The sequence below is a fragment of the Triplophysa rosa genome, linkage group LG10 (assembly GCF_024868665.1).
Source record: "Triplophysa rosa linkage group LG10, Trosa_1v2, whole genome shotgun sequence".
NCBI lineage: Eukaryota > Metazoa > Chordata > Actinopteri > Cypriniformes > Nemacheilidae > Triplophysa > Triplophysa rosa.
The window spans coordinates 16,837,278-16,860,411 of NC_079899.1; the positions used below are offsets into that span (position 1 = coordinate 16,837,278).

At 38.5% G+C, this 23,134-nt stretch overlaps 2 protein-coding genes across 3 annotated transcripts in view; one reads left to right on the plus strand and one right to left on the minus strand.

Moving 5' to 3' along the window:
• The first annotated feature begins 59 nt into the window (after positions 1-59).
• On the plus strand, positions 60-5,304 carry rtn4ip1 (reticulon 4 interacting protein 1). The gene is made up of 9 exons (XM_057343377.1): positions 60-485; positions 1,272-1,423; positions 1,532-1,600; positions 1,709-1,833; positions 1,925-1,973; positions 2,067-2,203; positions 2,493-2,676; positions 3,646-3,738; positions 5,149-5,304. The coding sequence occupies exons 1-9, from the start codon at positions 242-244 to the stop codon at positions 5,269-5,271; spliced, it is 1,176 nt and encodes a 391-aa protein (XP_057199360.1). The 5' UTR covers positions 60-241; the 3' UTR covers positions 5,272-5,304.
• Positions 5,305-5,423: 119 nt separating this feature from the next.
• Positions 5,424-23,134, minus strand: part of crybg1a (crystallin beta-gamma domain containing 1a) — a 42,521-nt gene continuing 24,810 nt past the window's right edge. For both annotated transcript variants that reach the window (XM_057343374.1, XM_057343375.1), the window contains 19 exons: positions 17,507-22,589; positions 16,474-16,512; positions 15,810-15,928; positions 15,543-15,717; positions 15,222-15,361; positions 14,729-14,855; positions 14,031-14,066; positions 13,127-13,308; positions 12,813-12,939; positions 12,469-12,614; positions 11,076-11,202; positions 10,936-10,965; positions 9,847-9,959; positions 9,517-9,649; positions 9,087-9,226; positions 8,801-8,924; positions 7,955-8,113; positions 7,681-7,843; positions 5,424-6,242 (listed from right to left, as the gene is read on the minus strand). In XM_057343374.1, coding sequence (XP_057199357.1) covers positions 6,154-6,242; positions 7,681-7,843; positions 7,955-8,113; positions 8,801-8,924; positions 9,087-9,226; positions 9,517-9,649; positions 9,847-9,959; positions 10,936-10,965; positions 11,076-11,202; positions 12,469-12,614; positions 12,813-12,939; positions 13,127-13,308; positions 14,031-14,066; positions 14,729-14,855; positions 15,222-15,361; positions 15,543-15,717; positions 15,810-15,928; positions 16,474-16,512; positions 17,507-22,589 — 7,252 coding nt within the window. In that variant the 3' untranslated portion in view covers positions 5,424-6,153. The remainder of the gene's footprint in view (positions 6,243-7,680; positions 7,844-7,954; positions 8,114-8,800; positions 8,925-9,086; positions 9,227-9,516; positions 9,650-9,846; positions 9,960-10,935; positions 10,966-11,075; positions 11,203-12,468; positions 12,615-12,812; positions 12,940-13,126; positions 13,309-14,030; positions 14,067-14,728; positions 14,856-15,221; positions 15,362-15,542; positions 15,718-15,809; positions 15,929-16,473; positions 16,513-17,506; positions 22,590-23,134) is intronic.

Genomic DNA, 23,134 nt, shown 5'->3' on the forward strand with positions numbered 1-23,134 from the left:
TGTGATTGGTTATTCGCACAGCGTTCCGGTCTGTGATTGGTTCAACCCGTCATGTGAAAGTTCAAGTCCTCCGGTTTGTTTAGGTTTTGTAAGGCATGAGATTGCTTCCCAGAGTTTTATTCTAAAATTCTATTTGATTTATTATAAATCGCTGGTTATGGTAAACTATAAGGGCCGGTGAGCGATCTTTAATCGTGCTGTTTATTATAAGAAGAGCGATCCGGGTTGTTTTAGATCAGACATGCATCTCATGTGTAGGCGGTGGTTGGTGTCCACGCTGAGGGCTCACGGAGGTCATTTCAGGGGCTTTAGTGTCTCAGCGTCCCGCAACACTGTGATGACCGCATGGGTCATCGACAAATACGGGAAAAACGAGGTGCTGAGGTTGACCAAAAACGCGCCTCTTCCGATCGTCCACTATCCCAATGAAGTGATCGTGAAGGTGCACGCTGCGGGCTTGAACCCTTTAGACATCAGCATGAGGGGTATGTGAGTGTCCAGTCCAAATCAACTCTGCTCTGAATCTTTTATTGTAGTATTTCATAAATCGTGGCCTCTTTCTATTTGTCATAAAGTCAATTGTGAACTGTGCCCTGTATATTATGATTTGCTTGGTCACATAGACTGAACCAACCCATATGAAAATGAATAATGATTTTATTATAGTAAAAGTATAGTAACTATGTTTGTTGTGGGTTGATTGTGATTTGTATTATCATAGTCTATTTCAGTGGTATTGTCCCACAAAAGTCATGGTTAATACAGGTTTACTACAGTAAAACCATTAAGTAAGACCAAACTTTGGGTCTGTTTTTGTAGCAACATTTATACAGCAACAGCCCATCAAGGTGCATAACAACACGTCATCATGAAACATCAAATACAACAACTGAAGTAAATGTTTAAACGCTAACTTATTTGCAGTATATTGCATCATTCCGTGTATTTACATCATTTGGTGAACATTAAAAAGCCAGTGAGAAGAAATAGTTGGTGGGGCAGATATACAGTCATATACCGTGACAGACAGAAATGCATTTATATCATATCACATATAAGTTATTATAAGAACATATAAGTTCATTTCGGTTACTTCCAAAGTCATGTAAAAATAAACCACTACTTTCTTTCGAAATAATGAGTGACACCGCATGTGGGGACTGGCCTGTGAAAGAAGCAACATGTTTAGTATGACTAAACTTCACACTGTGTTTGTGTTTTAGAACTATATAAGTTGATGTAAACAAATGTGCCGTCATTGTTTACTGTAGGTGGTTATGGGGCAGCTACTATGGCCATGAAACGTGACCCACTAAACATGAACCAATCAGGCAGCGAGTTTCCTCTCATCCTTGGGCGTGACGTGTCGGGGGAGATCATGGAATGTGGGCTAGATGTGAAGTATTTTAAACCAGGAGATCAGGTGTGAAGCAGTGCATTGTGGGAAATTGCATGAAATGATCATTGTTAATATAGTAGAAAAGCCTGGAGTAAATGTGATGTGCTAAAGTGTCTTCTTTTCTTCTGTCAGGTGTGGGCTGCCATCCCTCCGTGGAAGCAGGGTAGTCTGGCGGAGTTTGTAGTGCTCAGTGCCAATGAGGTAACATTCAGTCTCACATTTTGTAGACATACAAATCTACAGTGTGTATATTTAAGAACGGTACAGTATTGTAGATTGATACCTAAACAAAAATGATGTGTCATTCAGGTGTCTCACAAGCCTAATACTCTGAGTCATGCTGAAGCGTCATCGGTTCCATACGTGGCTTGCACGGCCTGGTCTGTCATCGTCAACACGGGAGGCTTGAACAAAGACAACAGTGCAAAGAAACGGCGAGTTTGGGTTCACTCAGTAATTTTGTCGAGTAGGATAATCTTCAGGGGACTGCAGGTGTAACTGAGGCTTTTTCTGTCTCTTATGCAGTGTTCTGATTCTTGGAGGATCAGGAGGGGTGGGAACCTTTGCTATACAGGTGATGATAATCTTTTTTGCTTTTCTTAATGATCCAATTAGAAATCAAATTTGCAGTCATCTTTATATAACACTGGCTTTAACCTCTCTATAGATGGTGAAGGCATGGGGCGCTCATGTCACTGTAACATGTTCCCAGAATGCCGAGCGGCTGGTGAGAGATCTGGGTGCTGATGATGTTGTGGACTACACTGCTGGATCAGTCGAAAAGCAACTACAGACTTTACAAAAGTGTGTTCATCCAATTTGTGATCAAATTCATATTACTGATATTTTTAGATTTTATTTTCACACGAATTGGCACTTAAAGGGATAGTTCACCCAAAATGTATTTTGTGTCCATTCAATGGAAGTCTTCAAATATCTTCATAGTCATTGGTCAAAGTCATAGGTGTAGAATGACATTAAGGTGAGTAAATGATCCCAGAGTTTTCATTCTTGGGTGAACTGTCCCTTTAAGGCCACATTCTAAGAGCTTTGAATAAAATGACTAAGTGATGTTTTTTTCTTGCTCTTTCAGGTTTGATTTGATTTTAGATAATATTGGTGGTGATACAGAGAAATGGGCACTGGATCTCTTGAAACCCTGGAATGGAGCTAAATATGTTACCCTGGTCACACCATTCCTGCAGAACACAGACCGGTTAGGCCTTGCAGACGGGATGATGCAGACCGGCGTCACCGTAGCATGCAAAGTGCTGAAGGTAGGAACCTCTAATCCATGTGCTGTTGTAGAAACATCTAGAATGAGTTTGGGTGGGTTACAAACCAGCGATGTTACACAATTACAGTGACCGCTTTTATCCGTTGTCTTAGTTTATCATATCCATGGCTTCTACATGCATCAGATGTCTTTCGATGTATGTGTGGGCGAATTAGCAGTTTGTGTGAATCATTTCACAGAAACTCTTTCTTACAAAAAAACTCATTTCTTTTTAAGACGTTTCTGGAAAAAGAAACTTGGTGTCTGTGAGAGAGAATATCCCCACCCTCCAAACCAGTCTTTTCTCCCCTTTACGTATCAAAGACCACACTTGTGAAATGACTCGCCGGGGAGATGAAAATGGGGAAGACACTGACACGGAAGAGTTTATTTAAATATAAATACTGTAACAGGATTCTGCTGTAGGTTGACCTATGTTTGTCTCAATTGCGTTTCAGTTCTCTAAGCACTAAAGATGATTTATAACACATTTCTCACATCTCTTATTTTGCATTACATTGGTTCTATTTGTACGTACTGGAAATATATAAATAAAAATACACATTAACTGTACACACTCGTAGACAATTGGTTAAGATATCATTAAGGATTCTTGAGCTTTTTTAAAATATGCATTGTGGGTGTGAGTTTGGTTTGATGACTGAACAGTGTAGCTGGGTTGAGGTTCAGCAGGAAATCCTCACCTCTGCTCTTGGACATGAGAGCCACACACAAACCTTTGTGTTTACCATACATATGTTTGTATGGTTCAAAATGGGTTGCGGTGTAGAAAAGTGCATGAGGCACGAGTCTATACTGTAAAGTAATGATAGAAACAAACAATGAATGAATTTACAGATAATGACTGATGAATGAATAAAAAGGAGTGAAGGTGTGAGAGCTTAAACTAGTTTGACTTTGGTCAAGTCAATTATTAGGCTTGTGATAATGCTTTCTATCTCTTTCTCAGCACCTTAGGAAAGGAGTGCATTATCGCTGGGGTTTCTTTGCTCCAAGTGGCCCTACATTGGATGACATCAGTGAAATGGTTGATGCCGGAAAGGTACAGTTCTCCAGTACAGTACTCAATATGTTAACATGACCAATCTCACAAATGTTCTCACATAATAAGTGACGTTGAAAAATATTTCTTGTTCATTTTACTTTTGACTGAACTGAATCCCTCTCAGTCCGAGTTGCTGAAGATCTGCTTTATTGTTACCATGTTTAAAAAAAGAACTTTTGTTACCTCGTGCATGTAATTAGAATGGATCTTATTTCAGACATAAGACAGACACAAGTAATTTAAAGTTCAATGAAGACACCATTAGCATAGCAAAAGTTGCGTGTAGAGTCAACATTGTGATAACAGTTCTGATAAAAATCTGATACTGCGTGACAAAGTGCAACATAATGAATGTTTTTTTTTGTTGTTGAGGTTTTAGTTCCTTAAAACACTGTGCTGTTGTGCATGTATGTACTGTTTGTTTGGTCACTATAGTCACTGAGTTTTTGGAAGATATATCTCTTTAAAGTGACAGTTCCCCCAAATATGAAAATTCTGTCATGAATTACTCAAACTCAAGTATGTTTCAAAACAAAGAAAGATATTTTGAAAAATGTTAGCAACTGAGATTTCCGGGGCACCATTAAAATGGTTGTCAAAGGTGCCCCAGAACTGTTTGTTTTCCTAAATTCTTCTAAATATTTTAGTTTGTGTTCATCAGAACAAAAAATTATAGAACAATTCTTTCTACTATAGTAGTCAAATGGTGCCCCCGAAATCTCAGTTTCTAACATTCTTCCAAATATCTTTCTTTGTGTTTAACCAAACAAAGAAATGTATACATGTTTGGAACAACTTGAGGGTGAGTAATTCATGACAGAATTGGCATTTTGGGGTGAACTATCCCTTTAAAATGTTAGATAGACAGAAAACATGATCATGTGTTGGATTTTTCATCAGAACTGAATCAAATTTGTGTTGAAAGTTTATTATATTTAATGTGCTATAATAAGTTTATTTTAGTGTTATGCACTAACCTGTAAGATTAAATTCATAGATTTTTTTAGTGAGTTAAATCATTTTTTTGTTAATATCTAAGCCAACAAGCTCAGTCTTCTTCACAACACAACCAGGGCCAGTGGAATTTGTTTCCACGATTTGCACGTTGTGACTCCATTAACTTGTTACGGGTACGATCCCTCAGAGCAGCCTTTCAAGGGCAAAATGTTGTTTGACAGCTCATACCAGCAATCTTCTGTTTACCAGCAACGAAGCTTAAACCACAACACCACATCCATGAATAAACCGCTACACCCACCTGCACCATCTAATACAGACAGGCTGAAAAGTGACACTGAGAAGTAGATCTTTCAAAAAAAGCTCTATATTCACTGAATTTGTATGAGCTGCTGTCAGAATTCAACAGCTCATTTAAGATATATTTGCACTTGTAACTTTTTGTTTTAGATCCGTCCTGTGCTGGAGGAAGTGTTCTCATTTGCTCAGGTGCCAGAGGCCTTTCAGAAAATGGAACAGGGCCACGCTCGTGGAAAAACTGTGGTTACCATCACAGAGGACCTGAACGAATAACTATGGTAACCAAACAAAAATCTTGTGATGGATATTCCATGTCTCCATGGTAACAGGATATTTTTATATCCGTAGTTTAAAGCAATGCTCTTTTAAAGCTATAAAAATCCTGGGTCTATTTCAGTCTGTTTAAATAAAAACTTCACGTCCTGCACTGTAATCGCCAGTGTCTTTATTTTGCATTATTTAAATAGGTCAAAGAAAACAACAACAATATATATATTGTTACATGTAACAGTATGTTTAGGAAATTTGGACATGGCAACACTAAAGCGATTATTTTAAAAAAATTGTTTTAAACCAGACTGCATCTTCAGAAATAAAGAACACTCTGATAGCAGAACAGCTGCTCTACGATCAGTTGCCAAACCAAGAACTGTCAGCATGTGAACTGATGCCAGATCGGCATAATCAGATGGGTTACAGCTTTATCGAATACACCTTTGACTGACAGGGAGTGAAAATGGTCCCAAATTTTGCTTTCAGTCAGTCTGCAGCTTAATACTAAAAAAGTACAAATAAAGGTCACCTAAAGTGCACATACATAATCCAATGCTAGAGCGCCCCACTGTGGTAGTATCATTGAATTGCAGTCATGACAGTTCATATTAGAAGACTGTCCCAGGACTGAAAGGTGTAAGCGAGGCAGGTTAAGCACATCAGGTCGTAAGGATCCATTTAATGTCCCTGATGTAGTCTATAGACTTGAAATTAATTGCCCACAGAGACATCCATCTTGTAAAAATCTAGAGGTCCAGGACGGCACATTAATCCCATCTCTGACAGACTGTTTTGTGCCTTCGATTCTTAAAAACCATCTGCAGAGCAGCTTACTACTCTGCTGATTATTAGGAGTGACAGAAATGATGTCTGTAGTTGACTTTACAGGATTTCCACAGTCCACCTCTGGTTGGGTTTTTGTTCATCAAAGGTGTTAAGAATCACCTGGTTTTTATCATACTGTTGCCCACCTGAAAGAAAAAAGATCAAGGTGGTTGAATACATCTCAAGCTTTTACATTTTAGTATCTCATATATGATATTATATGTAACAAAAAACTTTTATTGGCATTTAAGAGTTCATAAATGAATGACAATGTGTAATGCACCACATGACGGCATGATGGCAGCAAAGTATAGTTTTCCGCCGAGTTCATTGACATTAGGTGAGTTCATTGACATAGGTAAGTTCAAGTTTCACAGTAATTTGAACCTCAAACAGCCTCATTCTGAATCCACTGACAAACAAATGAGCAATACAGTGATCCTTCATCATAGGGATTATAGTTTCAGGCCAAATAAATCACTTATTATTACACTGACTTGCTAGTTTGGGGCCTCAGAGACCTGTATGCCGTATATGTCAAAATATGTACAATTATTTTTGTAGATTTCAATTACATTTATTAAAATTATTTTCCTCTGACCTAAATGTAAATACGGTAAACAGATATTACTGATGCTTTAAACGTTTTACCGCAAAGGAGACAATATATTTTTAACAGGTAAATTAAATTTGACAGTAGAAATGTATAGACGGTTTTATTGGACGCACATGCCTGGCCCTGAAGTTTGTGTTTGGTTATTACATAACCATTTATTTTATATTAATTTAAATGAATATTTTATTGTATCTTAATGTATTAAATTTAATTATAACTACTCAACAGTTAATGATTCTTTGCGGATGTCTACCGGAAGTTTGGGCCACATAACGTTTATTTATGTTGTTGCCACTGAAACCATCTATAATTATAAAATAAATTCATACACAAAAAACATATAAGCAGTTCTTAATCAGTAAGTTAACTCTAGAATGTCAATTTTACTGTTACATGCATTTTACTTTTTATTATTCTATAAAACATGTAATGTGTTGCGTTATCTAACATACAACAAATTCTGGCAAATGTTATAAATGTGTGCATATTAAAATATATATTTTTCTCTGATGGATGTTGCGGTATGTATGTGGGTGGGGTTGGAAGTGTATCTGCCTGAGCAGTTCGAGCACAGTTGTTAATAGGAATATCGCACAGAAAGGATCTGACATCAGAGTGTCGTCAATAAAATCTCTCGGAGACCGTCAGCAGAGGGCTGTGTGGTTATTTTGATTGACACACACACACACTCTGCATGTGAATGGGACCTATACTGAAATGCACAAGTATGCCAACCACGATGCGCCACAATCCCCAATGAGTTACTGCTTGTGTACAATTGCGGAATGACGTTGCATGAAAAATTGTGAAAATGTGCCGTATACTAAATGTTTTACTGCTTTCAATAACTACATTATACCTTGGTTTAGTACAAGTGCCTGCCAAATGCATATCGTAAATGTAAACGTAGTAAAAACCCAAAAGAGGAGGACAGAAAGATTCATCCATATACAAGGACATAAACAGACCTTTGACCTCCAGCACAAGATCAGGCTTAAAGTTGTTCCGTATGATTCCATCTCCTGTGATGCTCCAGAAATGATTGTCCTTGCCTGGCTCAGGTGAGATATTCAGCCTGCAACCTGCCATAACCACACCGCCAGAGGTCTCCACACAACAATCCTCTACCAACTGTAGACAGAGAGAGAGATACATGTAAAAACAGCAATCGTAACGATCACAAATACACTTGAGTTCAGTAAAACAGATTTTCTATAAATAGCTGAAATGGTGATCAAACACCTTGGAGCGTAACAGTCCATTCTCATAGACCCAGATCTGCTCCGGACCCCCAGATTCCTCCAGCACTTGGACCCGAACCAGCTTTATATCATCCAGGGGCCCAGACAGAGACATCAGGCAGCCCGTCTCTGCGCTGCGCACCCGTAAATAAACACGTTTCTATTGTAGAAGAGAAAGCACATGCACATAAGGTACAGAAGTACAGTGTCATATGGTCTTATCAAACAAAAATGTTGATTGTTTTGTGTCCATATGATGTACATGTGCCAGTTTATCCTTGCACCCATATGTGCTGTTTCTAAACAATGAACTTTAACACCTACAGTAAAGTAGGAGCAAAATTATTCAACACATCTCTGTATCTGAACACACACACACGCCCCAGTAATGTAAGTGTACTTTAACTGTAATGAGAACTTGTACTAGTGACGTTGTGTGACAGAATTAATAGCTCATAAAAGTGAAATATTTCAGTCTTTAGATATTTATCTCTTGATCAGGGTCATTATTAAATATACAGTATATAGTTACAGAACTGGTATTCATGTAGCTCAATTGATAAAGGTGCAAGCAACACCAATATCATGAGTTTGATTCTCAGAGAAAACACTACAATCTGACAAACATCTTGAATGTACTGTAGTACTGCCAAATGCTTAACTGTAAATGTAATACCCAACTTTGCAATATCAAGTATGACTTTACTTTTATGAATAAAAAGTCTGACACATAACAAATGGATGGTTCAATGATATGTGATTCAAGTTAAATGTTCCATTGATACAGAGACGAAGTGTTTTCACCTATTTAAGCAGATTTCTGGAAAAACTGAGTAGAGATTCATACCTGCAATAATGGCCGCAGTGAACCGATCCGGTTCCAGCCTCTGAACTTCTGCCAATCACCAATCTCACTTGGATGAAGCAGAACCTGACGACCACGGAAATTGCTATATTCATACAACACCCAACTGTGATGACAACAACAAAAAATCAATCAACTCATTTATTTGCACACCCAAATTGTATTGACAACCAGAAGCACGCTTAAAATTGAAGATCCTCAATGAAACAAGACTAGAGGATATTTGGAATAAAATAACATTTGAGAACATGCTTCAGAAAGCACTTACATTCCTCCGTTGACCAACATAGAGCTAACCCGCCCATCAAACCCAGCCAGAGGCAGATTCAGAGCTCCATCTGTAAAAATGATTTTACGTCCTCTGAAGTTGGATTTACAGAACAGTGTGATAGAGGGCACAGAAAACTCCTGAAGTGAAGAAAGACAGAGAACCACTGTAAAAGAGCACATCAATCCAACAACAAATCTTCTCAACGATTTTTGTAAATGCCATAATTAGATGCAAGTTGTTATTTCTTCACCCTCAAACTCCTTTCTTTCTTTATTTGCAATTACAATGAATGAGCACTTCGAGATCTGAAGGCTGAAAGAATCCTCATGCAAAGTTATTATATGGTTTCATAAGACATAAGTTGTATGGACACGTGTGACCAGTAGTTATGACTCTATAGTATATCATCATCTCTGTCAGTACTCACGTGTCCTACAGTGTGAACCGAGCTGATCCTGCAGTTTGAGTTGACTAAGCCCAACGCTTCAGGGTTTGGATATTCTCCTTCCTCCAGCACATACATGTTATCAGTGAACTGTGGGCCATCGAACACCACCCAGCTTTACATACACACACACACAAAGAAACAGAGAATATTTTGTGACATCCAAAATATGCACTTTCGCCCTCTGAGAATTTCCTTGATGGAGTAGGTAACTAGACGCAATAACAAATGCTCATAGCCAATGAAGCAATCATAATTCAAATTTATGAATAACATCCCTGTGTTATTCTGTTGTATGGCAAATGTTCTCACCTCCCAGCTAGAACCTTGCAGGACATGGGGTGGAAGTCGTCCGGCAGAAACGCTACACTTTCTTCTAAGACCAGAACTTCTCCCTGGAACCCTGGCTCAGAGAACAACTGGACCTGAGAACCAATGACACACAAAACATTTCATTTAAAAAACACAACAGCACTTCTACCTCATGAAAATCTATCACAGAACACCTGCTCTTTTTTCTTAAAAATAACACGGAAGAAGCAAAGGTGAGGTAGAAAATAATTCAGGGTCCACGTTCATCCACATCTAAACAGAACTGCATAATTATTTCCCATGAATCCCTGCAGATCTCATGGATCAGGATCACATTTTCTCACACCATTCATTTGATAGGGTGGTGTGTGTGAATCCAGAGATACGGGGCAAGGACACGGTTGCCAAAGGCCTCAGTGTGACTTGTGTCTGTGCCGGTAGTCACGTGAGTGCATCTAGTTAACAAGAATAACAAGATCTCCATATAGGTATATTAAAAATGGGCATGTTCACACGCCCCTGGACAGAAACAGACACCCAAACAATACAGTCTAAGGCAGGTCTGTCCAAAATGTGCGCTTGCAGAATTTGAATGCCTGTCATTCACAGTGTTTTTGTTTTAATTTATTTATATAGCACAATTAAACACAACATGAAGTTGACCAATGTGCTGTACAATATAGAGGTAATACAAAAGCAATAGACCATAAAATAGAAAGCAATAAAACAAACACGTACACAGCGTACAACACGTTTTCACACACGACTATTGAAATAAGCATCCAACTAGGATCAGCCCACAGGCCCGAACGCCACCTCCAATAAATGTAGTTTTACATGTTTCTTAAAAATGCCTATGGAATTCTATGGAACAGTGTTACACGTTCCTAACCCTGCGTGCTTATTTTACATTTTTTTTAAACTGACAGGAAAATGATAGTACTCTTACCTGCATTTAAATCTATTCCACCAAATTGTACGGAACCAAAAATCCCCACAATTAGCATAATAGCATCATGTTATTATAAACTGCAGGTGGGCTTGGTTATAGAAATAACAGACTAGGTTACAGTTATACACCTTACTCACCTTGTATCTTGACAGATCTTCTGCTCGATCCTGAGAGAGAATAAAGCACATCATATAAACAAGTCATAAAGATACAAAATGATATTGAATAACAAAAGTGAAGTATAATAGTTTGCAAACAAACAAAATAAATCAATTACCAAAACAACAGGCTGGAGGGACAAGAGCCTGCAGTTATGTGCGCCCCAGTCCACCGGGCTGGCATACAGACCCTTCTCCAAAATATACTGCTCCCCTGAGAACTGTGCATTCTCAAATGCTATCCACCTGTGTACAGTCAGATGTTAAACAGTCAAATGGCTTTCTTTAATCTCATCCCAAACAAGAAAAACAATCTTACTGAGACAGAAAGTAAAAATCTCATATTAATCTCAATAACAACTAAAACACAGACTCCCGAAATCATGCATTAATGTCGCTTAAATAAACAATTCATTTCTTGAGCAGGTTTAGTGAGCAAGATCATCTCCCACTAATCAGAAATAAACTTCAACTGTAGGTTAAATAACGTTTAACTAATGTAAACAAGGAAGTTTAGAGCTGATTAACAGATTAGATTAATCTACACAGTTTATGCGCTGAGCTCAAAAGTGTTTATCTGTATCCTAGACAGCAGTCGCACCCTTTATGAATTACGCAGCACAAGTGTGGCATGTACAGTATGTGTGCTCATCAAACATTTCTGTGAGGCTATTTGGATGTGAAACAGAGGGAGGGGGTGAGAGAGACAGAGTCATGACTAAAAAGTCTTTAATTAGAAAATGGTGTGCGTGTGCCTCAGGATTTGTGACATGTCACACATATCGTCATCATCCTGACATCGTCATGAACTGTCAATATGAAATTCCAACTGCCACTTGACCAATATACGTAACAAACACAGCCGTAGTGTAAAGATTGTGTGGAAACATGAACTTTCTTTTGTTAACTTTTGTACTTTTGCGTTTTAAATCCTGAATCTGTTTGATTCTACTGTTTGATCACAGTAGCTGCTTTGTAGAAAAGATGGTTCTGTTTTAAAAAAAACATCCTTTTGGCCATGATGTGTCAACATAAGATCACCATGGACCCTGTTTACTTTTCAATGCATGTTCCTGGTCTTATTGTGAATGATTCATTAGCACGTTATTCAAAACCAGACAAATGTTAGTCTTTGTAATCTATCATCGAAGCATAATAGCTTGCTCTTCCTGTGTTCTTTACCTCACAAATCACTTTCATTTTTATTCCTCTTCTGCATCAAATTTATCACATAGTAGAAATAAAACACAATTACACACCGACTTTAAAACACTTAAATATGACAACATGATGTGATTAAATCCAATATTGAAATATTACATTTTGTGGTGATTTATTTACCTCTAAAAACATTTAATCTCTGTGGACTGGTCACACCTGGCTACATGGGCTAATAAACATTTCACTGACAGATTTACTACACTACTAAAGACTAGGGTGTAGAAAAACGTGACGCCTCAGGGAAAGAAACGAGAAGTTTAGAAATAAATAAATGGAAGAGTAGACACTCACACGCCAGAAAGGACTTCCATCGACTGTGTTTTTATTCCAAAATCGGTGCCTTCCATGTTGACGACAGGTTCGAGCAGGTCCAAATTCAATCCTCTCCCGCTGAAATCTCGCTCACTGAACATCCTCATGTGAGGAGTCATAAAATCCTACAGGACACAAAACCATGAACTGACTGACAGGCTTTCTTTTCCAAGAAAACTGCAAAAAAGAGGATTTATCTGTTTCTAAATCTGATTCGTTTCTATCATTGATTCAATTGATGTCAAATCCTCCCAGCATGCCTTGCTGTGAGGTGTTTATTCATCTCACGTTCATCTTGTGTATATCAGTGAAAGTGTACGTACTGCTAATACAGGCCGTATAGAGAAAAGCCCATCTTCCAGTCCACCCCAGTCTGTGAAGTCTGCGTACTCTCCTTCCTCCAGAAGATACTGGTGACCCTCGAACCCAGCCGCAGAGTAGCCTACCCAGCTTTAAAATAATAATAACATGAATAACTACAAATTAAGAGATAAAGTGATTTAGATCTATAGTAAAGTCATCGGGCATCTGAATAATGAATGTTGATGGTTGACTTAACAATTCGAATGACAAACTGTTTATCAGCATAGCACCAACACCAGCAGCTGTGTCACTTTACTCGTGTAACTACACTCACAGGCCACCCAGGATCTTCAATGAGCCGACCGAACCGAAGCTCTTCCTCTTCATCTCAGAGGTACCGTCCGGACTCTCCTCTTCCTCACTCTTCTCGTGTTCCTCTATCTCATCAAAGCTGTAAATGTCTCTTTCGATCTCTATGCACTCCCCCTGGAACATTGGCTTTTCATACAGCACTGCCTGATTCATGACAGAGAGAAAAACTTAATGGATTATTCGTTAACAGCCCATAACAAGCTATAAGCTTTTTCAAAAAAATTTAAGTCTTAGAATATGACCAAATACAAATGCCTCAGATATCTGAGATATGCTTCATATGTTCAGCATTTGACTTATGCTGTTTACATGAGCGCGTCCAGTTGTGGACGGCATATTTGGAATTCTGGGAACTGCTGGTTCATTGTCACTTTGCCACGGGCAGATACGGCTCGAGGCCGGTCTGCTGCTCTCAGAGTCTTTTTACTGGAATCTCAGGCACTTTCTCAAGTAAAGCCGGAGGATCTTTGAGTTACAGTTCATCCCTTATTTCATAATCACCTTCCTCATCTGAAATTTGACTTAACTGACGTTAAGTTTATTGTAATTAAATTATTATCATATGCCTGTATCTTGTGAGAAATGTACAGCCAAACTGACTGCACCTTTAAAATCAGACAGCGCTGAGACACAATACGTCGGAACTTTCACGGCTCAGAAATGAAAGAACAAAACGCTGGCACGAGCTGCACATGCCGAGAACAATAACAAACCCTGTCTCTGCTGGACATGCTCAGTCTGGTCTACAACCTGTCTGTTAACCTGCCTGTAACAACAGGTAACTGTACTGTCGGAGTGTACAAAATGTATTCTTCAGACACATGAAATTTAGGTTTAAACAATTTTCTGTAGAAAAGCTGTCTCACCTTCATTTCGTTTGGATTTTCCACCTTTATTTGACCCTGTGAAAAAGGCAAAAGGAATAATTGTATATATTGACATATAACATTGTTCCTGAGATGTATTTTCATGTTTATCTAAATACACATGGCTTTCTTTCTTTAATGACAAACAAAATGAGTTATTTACAGTATAGCAGAATGCTCTTCTCTATTTATTGAAAGTGAATGGTGACCATGGCTGTCCATCAAGATTTCTAATGAATAATGACTTCCCTATCAGTTCCTCACACAAAGCTACTGTATCACATGTCTGTAACAGACTATAGCATAAGTCATATTAATTACCTAAGTGCTATTTTGTATTTTTAGAATCTGAATTGCCTGGTTACTATCTACTTGCATTTCATGGAAAAGATCCCTTTGAACATTTAGTCTGCCACAGAAAAATCATACAGGATAGCAATTGGCAAAGACAAGGTGAGTAGACACTAGAATGAAAGACACTAGTTTCACCCTGACACGGTTAATATTTTGAGGCAACCTGGTCTAAAGTAAATGGCGCAGTATTTTTTTGGTTATTTAAAGAGTGTGTTAGTAATATATGCGACTGTAGAACGCATTTGGACTGTGCGCTTTAGACCGTGCCCTTTAGACCATGCTCTTAGATTGTTAAAAAAGGCCAGATGAGTTTGAGAAGGTGCGGTATATGTATGTATATTCACCATTTTTAGAGGTCGCAGAGATCCAACAAAGGGGGTAGGAAAGCCCCAGTCCTCAGGACAGAGGTACACACCTTCCTCCAAAACAGCCAACAGACCCTGAAAACCTGGATCACTGAAGAGCAGCCATCTACAAACATACACAGTTACAATAAGAATGATTCCATGCTTTGGCAAGCTGTTTTGGCATAGAACAAACATGTAAAGGCAAAAAAACATTTCCAAAATATCTTCCAACACGCAACAACAGGGCAACAGCATTCCAAAAGACACACTAAAAGACACACTCAGCTGCAATCGTAGTCACATGCTTTAACCTCAAAACTTTCCACTTTATCATGCAGCGAGACCAAACATCCATCATATGATCTAACTGCAACTATTAGATTTGCAGTTTTTTTTAAACACTGTACATAATTTGATCAATTTTCATGAACTACATTTTCAACAAGATGCTGTAAAGAGGACCAACATTTCTGATCAGAACCTCGCTTACACTCCTGAGTGGACTTTAATGGAGCCAGTACTCTGAGGAATGCCATAAGAGCAGATCTCAATCATGTCATCACAGAATGAGGACATCCGGCCCATCCCGTTCGGCTCTGTGAACAGGTCGACTTTTGGTATGTTGTAGTCCTGACGACAAATGACAAAAAAACGTTAGCTGAAGGTAAAATCATTTTATTTCATGATGCAATTAAAATTTCTATTTTGAAGAACTTGGGTATTTGACCTTAACCAATAGGGTATTATGACTAACTGTTAATGCATGTGACTTGCTGTCCTGAATTAATCCAGCATGATGTTGATGACTCACCCTCAATGCCAGTCTAATGGAGCCGATAACCATGGGTGTGGTTGGGAGTGGCAAGCCATTTGGCCCCACTTCCCCACTGGGCTCTGACTCCACCCACTCATTGACTAATTCTGTTGGCCCTTCCTCTAGAGCGATGGATCGACCCTGGAAGCCTGGTTTTTCATACAGCAGCCAGCTAAAATGAAAATACAGGAAACATGACTAAGCTTATTGCACAACGCAAGATTTCATTATTGAAAGGAAGAGAGGATGAGTGAAAGTTCTTACCATCCTCTGACGACCTTCAAAGAAATGACTGGAGAAAGTTCCATCGAGGTGGCATCCTCTATGTCCCTGAATATCTCATATGCCTCACCCCCAAACTGAGCTTGCTGGTATATCACAATCTGCAAACAGAATTCAACAAGCAACATGTTCTTGTAACTCAATGGGTAATATAGACAAGGTTAGTAAAGTTCAAGTTTGAAACTAAAACTATTCAAACCTTTCTGTTAATTAAAATTAAATATCTGCCTGAAGCTAAACAAAAATTTGAAATGTTGCCTCAGCAAAAAACTGAAATAAGTCTGAGTCACTTAAATTATTAACTGAAAATAAATAAAAAGTAAACTAGAACTGAAACGTATATAGCAACATATAAATGATAAAATATGCTAATGGCTAAATGACTAAATGTAAATGTAAATAAAAAATAAAGTTACAACAGCACATAACAAAATTGCTGAAAACTAAACAAAAAGTAACATTATTATAATTAATTAAACTACAATAAAACTCAAAACAATACTAAAAAGTCTACCAAGTAGGTTTACTAAAATCTATACTAAATAAACATATTTGACTATAAATGACTATAATTTTCAATGCATGTAGATTACACAGATATAAATATAGATACTTAGTTACTTTTAAATGTATAATTTAGCAATACCTTTCCAGGGCGTTTGTGAAAGCCTCTGACAGATGGTGTCTAAAAAACAAAAACATATTCAAACATCATTTCGATTAGAAAAAAATGACTTCACTTTAAATGCTACGAGACTGACTTGGACCTTTAGTTTTAAGTGGGTTACTGTTTTTATAAACACAATAAAGCACCACATAAAAAACGATCTGAAGCCCAGAGGGTTTAACGTTCTTCTTCTCTTGTGGCTCATGAACAAGACCAACAAAAATTCCACAAAAGAGATGAAAGACCAGGCAGGTAGAGACAACCTGAGTAGTCTGAAAGGTTAAGCAAGACTTGTCTTCAAACCTCCAGAGACTATATTACAAAGCAAAACTTTTATACACGTGTGTGTGTGTAGCACATGCTGTTAATTCAATTAGCCATTTACAGTTTTATTAATGTATATACAAATAATATGATAAAACATAAACAATTGATTAATTAATTTAAAGGTCCAGTTTATGAAATTTAGCGGCATCTTGCGGTAAGGTTGTGAATTGCAACCAATGGCCCCTCCCAATCGAAGCACTACGGTGGCTGACACATAACTAAGATGTCATCACGTTTTCGCTTCTTTGCTGAAGAAGATAACGTATTTACAAAACACGCTCTGTAGAGCAGTTTGTCTGTTTAGGGCTACTGTAGAAACTGTAGAAAGGTACTGCAATTCACAACCTTACTGTCAGAGGACCCGCGGTGTATGTAGATAGAAATCGCTCATTCTAAGGTGATAAAAACATATCGCTTCATTATGTAAGGTGTTTAAACACCTCTGAAGACATAGTTACAGTATGTACATTATACTGCATTTCTGTCAATAGATCCTCCAACAAATTGCACACTGGACCTTTAATGAATTATTATAAAAGGAATTTAAAAAAAGCTTACTAGATTTATCAGAAAATTTTGCCTATATTTTAAAACAGAGCTAATATGTCAAAGTATCTGTGCTAAGGCAATCACTTTAATGAAAACTATTTAAGTTAAGTTTGTACTGTTTCAACATCAAACTTACCCTTACAGGTGTTGGTGAGAGGCTGGTGGGTGTATGCAGTGGAAGCTGTTGAGTGCTGTTAGATGGAGATGTTAATCCTGCCATTCCTTGCAGGCCCATGTTCGCATTAAATGCATTCGAAGTGGCACTCACATCCAATGCAGGTAAAGAACTGGTGTCAGGCTTTTGCTGGCTCGCTTTGCCTTTATTGAGGTATTTCTCTAAAAAGTCAGGCAGCTTGACTTCTGAGAAGCTTGGAATGGGAGGGAGTGTTGACGGGCTCTTCGCTGAACCACCATTTTCGATTTCTGTATTGCCTTGAGCTGGCATATTACCAATGCCTTCTTTTGGAGTTGTGACAGCTTGGGACAATGGGATGTCCTTTTCTCCCGAGACAGTCTGAGTTGGGGTTCTTGAGACGTTCCTGAGGTTTGAGATGATTGACATTCTTTCCAACCTTGAGGAGACTTTTCCAGATCCTTCCGTGTTGTTCTTGTTTTCTCCATCACTTTTCTCCTCCGCGACAACCTTTTCAGTTGTGTCTTGCTCCCGTCTAGAGGAGAGAGATTTGTAAAGGAGCATATCTTCAGTTCGTCTGGATGGTGGGTTGTTTTTTGCCTCATCGTTTTTCTTTTTAATAATCATGGCTGGAGATGGGTCTTTTGGTCCTGCAGTTTTTCTTGTCCCAAACTGGAATTGCTCTGGATCAAATACCTTCTCGAAGTGATCTTCTTTAATGGCCGGCATCGCAAAAGGGGGTGATGGCATTTTGTTCTGCCCATGTTTTCTAGGTGGCAGAGTGAAAGGGGAGCAGTGCTCCTTGATGTTACGAATGAACGCTTCAAAATTGTCAGAAGTATCGAGCAGGTTATCGTCACTCGCAGAACAATCCATTCGTCTCTCTACTTTCTTCTTCTCAAAACTCTGATCCACATCTAACCAACTAGATGGTGCATGGTTATTTTTAGAGAGGTTTTTGGGGTCGAACGGAAGATTCTGCGAGGTAAATTGTTGTAGACTTTGATCAGCTGGTGGTTTCAGTATTTGTGAATGAACAAGTGGCATTTTATCTGTATTCTTCATAGTGTTCTTAACTTTCAAGTTGGATTCTACATTTTTAATTTGGACTTCGGTCTTTTTGTCTAGTTTGGAAGACTGTTCTTCAGGTAGTTTAAGTGGTGGAGGTTTCTGCTCTGAAGTTTTGTCACCTCTTGGTTCTGGTTTAGAAACAGCTATTGGATTTGTTATAGCTGCTACAGGCAACTTATTCATTTCGTTCTGTTCGACACACTCCGGGTTCAAAGTTTTACTTGAGTCAGCTAACTGAACAGTTGTCTCTAAGTTTGACTGCGTCTTTGATACTGTCTGTTGAACACTTTCTTCTTTGCTTTGAACCTCTTTATTACTTGTGGTCTCTATTTTTGTAGTTGCGGCTTTAGTCAGTTTTTTTAAATCGGAATTCACAACATTTTCCACATTGTGTTCTTTGGTCTCAATCTTCTGGATCGTCTCAGATGAGTTCTCTGAAATAACTGCAAGGGTTTTTTCCTGAAAAAACCTGGACTGCTCACTAACTTGAGTGCTCAGATCACCGGCTGTGTAATGACCCGTCTTTTTCTTCGCAAGGGTACATTTCTCCTTCTCTTTCTCAGACTCAACCTTGCTTTTCTCAACAAGAGATTTATTTTTAACAAGACCTGATTGGACATCTGGTACTACTTGGGCATCTGGGTTTGGTGGAACCTGTGAATCTGGGCATGAATAATCCCCAGACTGTTGTTTTATGGGTTGTAAATTATTTTCTAAAGGTGACACTTGCGACATGACTTTGGTTTCGGCAGCACCAGATGTTTCACCCTTGTTTTCAGCGGTGGCTTTTGGTTGTTTTTGAGTATTTTCCAATGTGTAGGTTTCATTTTCAGATTTCAAAGACGCTTTGGGTGTAATGGACAAATTTGAAATCTTGTCACTTTTGTATTCTGCATGGGCATCTGGGTTTGATGAAACCTGTGGATCTGATTCTGTCTGTGGTTTTATAGATTGTAAATCATTGTTTATAGGTGCAACTTGCAAAGTTACTTTGGTCTCGGCAGCACTAGATTTTTCAATCTTTGTTTTAGAGGGCGCTTTTGGTTGCTTTTGAGTTTTTCCCAATGCATTACTTTCAGATTTCAAAGAGGCTTTGGGTGTAATGGGCAAATTTGTCTCCTTTTCGCTTTTATCTACTACTTGGGCATCTGGTTTTGATGAAACCCGTAGATCTGATTCTGTCTGTTGTTTTACAGATTGTAAATCGTTTTCTAAAGGTGACACTTGCAAAGTGACTTTGGTCTCAGCAGTACTAGATTTTTCATCCTTACTTTCAGGGGTGGATTTGGGTTGTTTGTCAGTATTTTCTAATGCACCACTTTCACTTTCAGGGGAGGCTTTGGGTGTAATGGACAGAATTATCCTCGTTTCACTTTTATCTTCTGCTTGGGTATCTCGGTTTGATGAAACTTGTGGATTTGATTCTTTCAGTTGTTTTACAGATTGTAAATCGTTTTCTAAAGGAGACACTTGCAAAGTGACTTTGGTCTCAGCAGTACTAGATTTTTCAACCTTACTTTCAGGGGTGGATTTGGGTTGTTTGTCAGTATTTTCTAATGCACCACTTTCACTTTCAGGGGAGGCTTTGGGTGTAATGGACAGAATTATCCTCGTTTCACTTTTATCTTCTGCTTGGGTATCTCGGTTTGATGAAACTTGTGGATTTGATTCTTTCAGTTGTTTTACAGATTGTAAATCATTTTCTAAAGGTGACCCTTGCGAAATGACTTTGGTCTCGGCAGCACTAGATTTTTCAATCTTTGTTTTAGAGGGCTCTTTTGGTTGTTTTTGAGTTTTTCCCAATGCATTACTTTCAGATTTCAAAGAGGCTTTGGGTGTAATGGACAAATTTGTCTCCTTTTCGCTTTTATCTACTACTTGGGCATCTGGGTTTGATGAAGCCTGTAGATCTGATTCTGTCTGTTGTTTTACAGATTGTAAATCGTTTTCTAAAGGTGACACTTGCAAAGTGACTTTGGTCTCAGCAGTACTAGATTTTTCAACCTTACTTTCAGGGGTGGATTTGGGTTGTTTGTCAGTATTTTCTAATGCACCACTTTCACTTTCAGGGGAGGCTTTGGGTGTAATGGACAGATTTATCCGCGTTTCACTTTTATCTTCTGCTTGGGTATCTCGGTTTGATGAAACTTGTGGATTTGATTCTTTCAGTTGTTTTACAGATTGTAAATCGTTTTCTAAAGGTGACACTTGCAAAGTGACTTTGGTCTCAGCAGCACTAGATTTTTCAATCTTTGTTTCAGAGGGTTCTTTTGGTTGTTTTTGAGTTTTTTCCAATGCACCAATTTCAGATTTCAAAGAGGCTTTGGGTGTAATGAACAAATTTGTCTCCTTTTCGCTTTTATCTACTACTTGGGCATCTGGGTTTGATGAAGCCTGCGCATTTGATTCCTTCTGTGGTTTTAGGGATTGTAAATCATCTTTCATAGGTGCCACTTGCAAAGTGACTTCAGTCTTCATTTCAGCGGTAGCTTTTGGCTGTTTCTTAGTATTTTCCAATTCACCACTTTCAGATTTCAGAGAGGCTTTGGGTGAAATAGACAAATTTTTGTTTTTGTCTATTTTTGGTTCTGAAGTTATAGTTTGCTCTGCTTTCCTAAAATCTCTCCTGGGTTTGGTTTTAGTGGGACTTAGAGTATCAACAACCTCCTTAACTGGACTTTTTAGTTTGGGTTCTGATGATGGGCTCCTGACCCCAGTGGATGGTTTGCCATCACCGACAGGACCTGGAAAGGGAGATGACTCATTTTTCTCTGACTTGGTAGGTGGTGGTGGTGGTGGTGATGATGGCTGACGTGACTCACTTTCTCCATGGGTAACTTCCGCACTTGAAATCTGTTTGAAAAAACCTGGTTGTGTCGCTCGAGGTGATTTCCTTCCTGATGATGACACATCGGTCTTGAATTTCCGTGGGCTTTTTGGCCCACTCAGCTGGGTTTCATTTGCAGGCTTCTGCTTTTCAACAGAAAAGTCTGCGGCTTCGGTTTTGTCACGCGTTGTGGTTTTGCTTACAGCGTCGCTTGATTTGACTTTTGTCTCAATCGATTTACTCTTTGAGAAATTAAAACTGCTTTTTGATGTCGGACTTCTTTCACTGGCAGCTGATGGCTGAGTTTTTGACTTTTGGATATCTTTAGATGCTCTGAATTCTATGTTCAATTTAGCTGGACCAACATTTCTTGTTGAAGGTGGGGGGGATGGGGATTTATCAACTTTGTCCTCAGATGTTGAACTTTTTAGACGTCTTTCTCTTTTAAGATTCGAAAGCTTGACCTGCTCTTTGGTAGGTGAATGTGTTTTTGGAGTTACAGAACCATCCGCAACATCTTTCTCTTCCACTGATCTAGTCGGTGAGATCTTCTGCTTTGGGCTTATCGATCCTCCTTCAGGTGAAACCTTCAGTTTAGGTGAAATCTGACCTTCAGATTTGGGTGATAAAGAATATACTGTAACAACCTCAACCACTTTCTTTGGTTTCTCCAAAACCGGTGGTGCTGTTTTCTTTTGAACTCTTATATTAATATCAACTGATTTATTAAAAGAAACGGATTGTTCCTTTGCTGTTGGAGACTTCACCTCTTTTTGATCTGTCTGTTTCTGTGAAACCCTCCCTACAGTAGACACTTCTTTATTCGCCTCAGAAATGTTTTTAATTCGAGACATCACCGATTTTGTTTTAGGAACAACTTGTGGTGGAGGTCCCTTAACTTTATTTCCTCCATGTGGCACACTGCCTTGTCTGTCCATACTTCTGGAAGGCTTAGATGAGGTCGTCTGACTGCTTAAAGTATTTAACGGTCCTTTAAGACTTGGCATTTTTAGGGAGTCAGATTCCTCCTTAATGTCTGTAGCTTCTGTGTTCTCTGTTGAAGGGACAGTGGGGCTCTCTACGTCCTTTTCCAGAGGTTCTTTTAGCATGGATACAGCTTCCTCTCTCACCGGCTCGTGTGTCTGTTTGGGGGATTGCTTGACATTGAGAATCTTGGGATTTGGTAATCTGTGAAAAGTTGACAAAAACATATATAACAGCAATGCTAAGAAACAACTAAGGATCAATGCACAATTTTCAGATAACCATATTCCTCACATGATTAAACAATTAATAATTATAATCAAAAAGCGCATCCCATGTACTGTATATATGCACAGTTACTCTTCACCAGCTTAAATTCCTTTCTTACAAACACGTTTGGCTGCATTTCTGTCCCATCACGTTCGTCGTAACAAACTGCTTCAGATCCTTAAACTTTTTTGCATGACATAAAACATGATCACCGAATTGTACAGACCATTATAATTACTCATATAAAGCTACTCATTACAGGGGCACATAGAAACACACTATTATTGGATACTCTTTAAAGCTGCTCTCAAAGCCTTACGTGCCATCATATCAATTATTTATTACAATAATTCTATGTAAAGGTTGAATCATAGGCACAAACAAAACTGTTATAGAAAAATGATCACCTGCTATAACAGTACAGTATAATTACATACACTTCACACACAGCATTACATGACCAGTGATATCATAACTAA

What these genes read in the sequence shown, in the direction of transcription:
- rtn4ip1 (XM_057343377.1), top strand. Translation starts at nt 242, where the DNA reads ATGCATCTCATGTGTAGGCGGTGGTTGGTGTCCACGCTGAGGGCTCAC. An exon ending in TAGCATGCAAAGTGCTGAAG is followed by an intron (nt 2,677 to 3,645) that starts GTAGGAACCTCT and finishes TCTCTTTCTCAG; the next exon opens with CACCTTAGGAAAGGAGTGCA. An exon ending in AAATGGTTGATGCCGGAAAG is followed by an intron (nt 3,739 to 5,148) that starts GTACAGTTCTCC and finishes TTTTTGTTTTAG; the next exon opens with ATCCGTCCTGTGCTGGAGGA.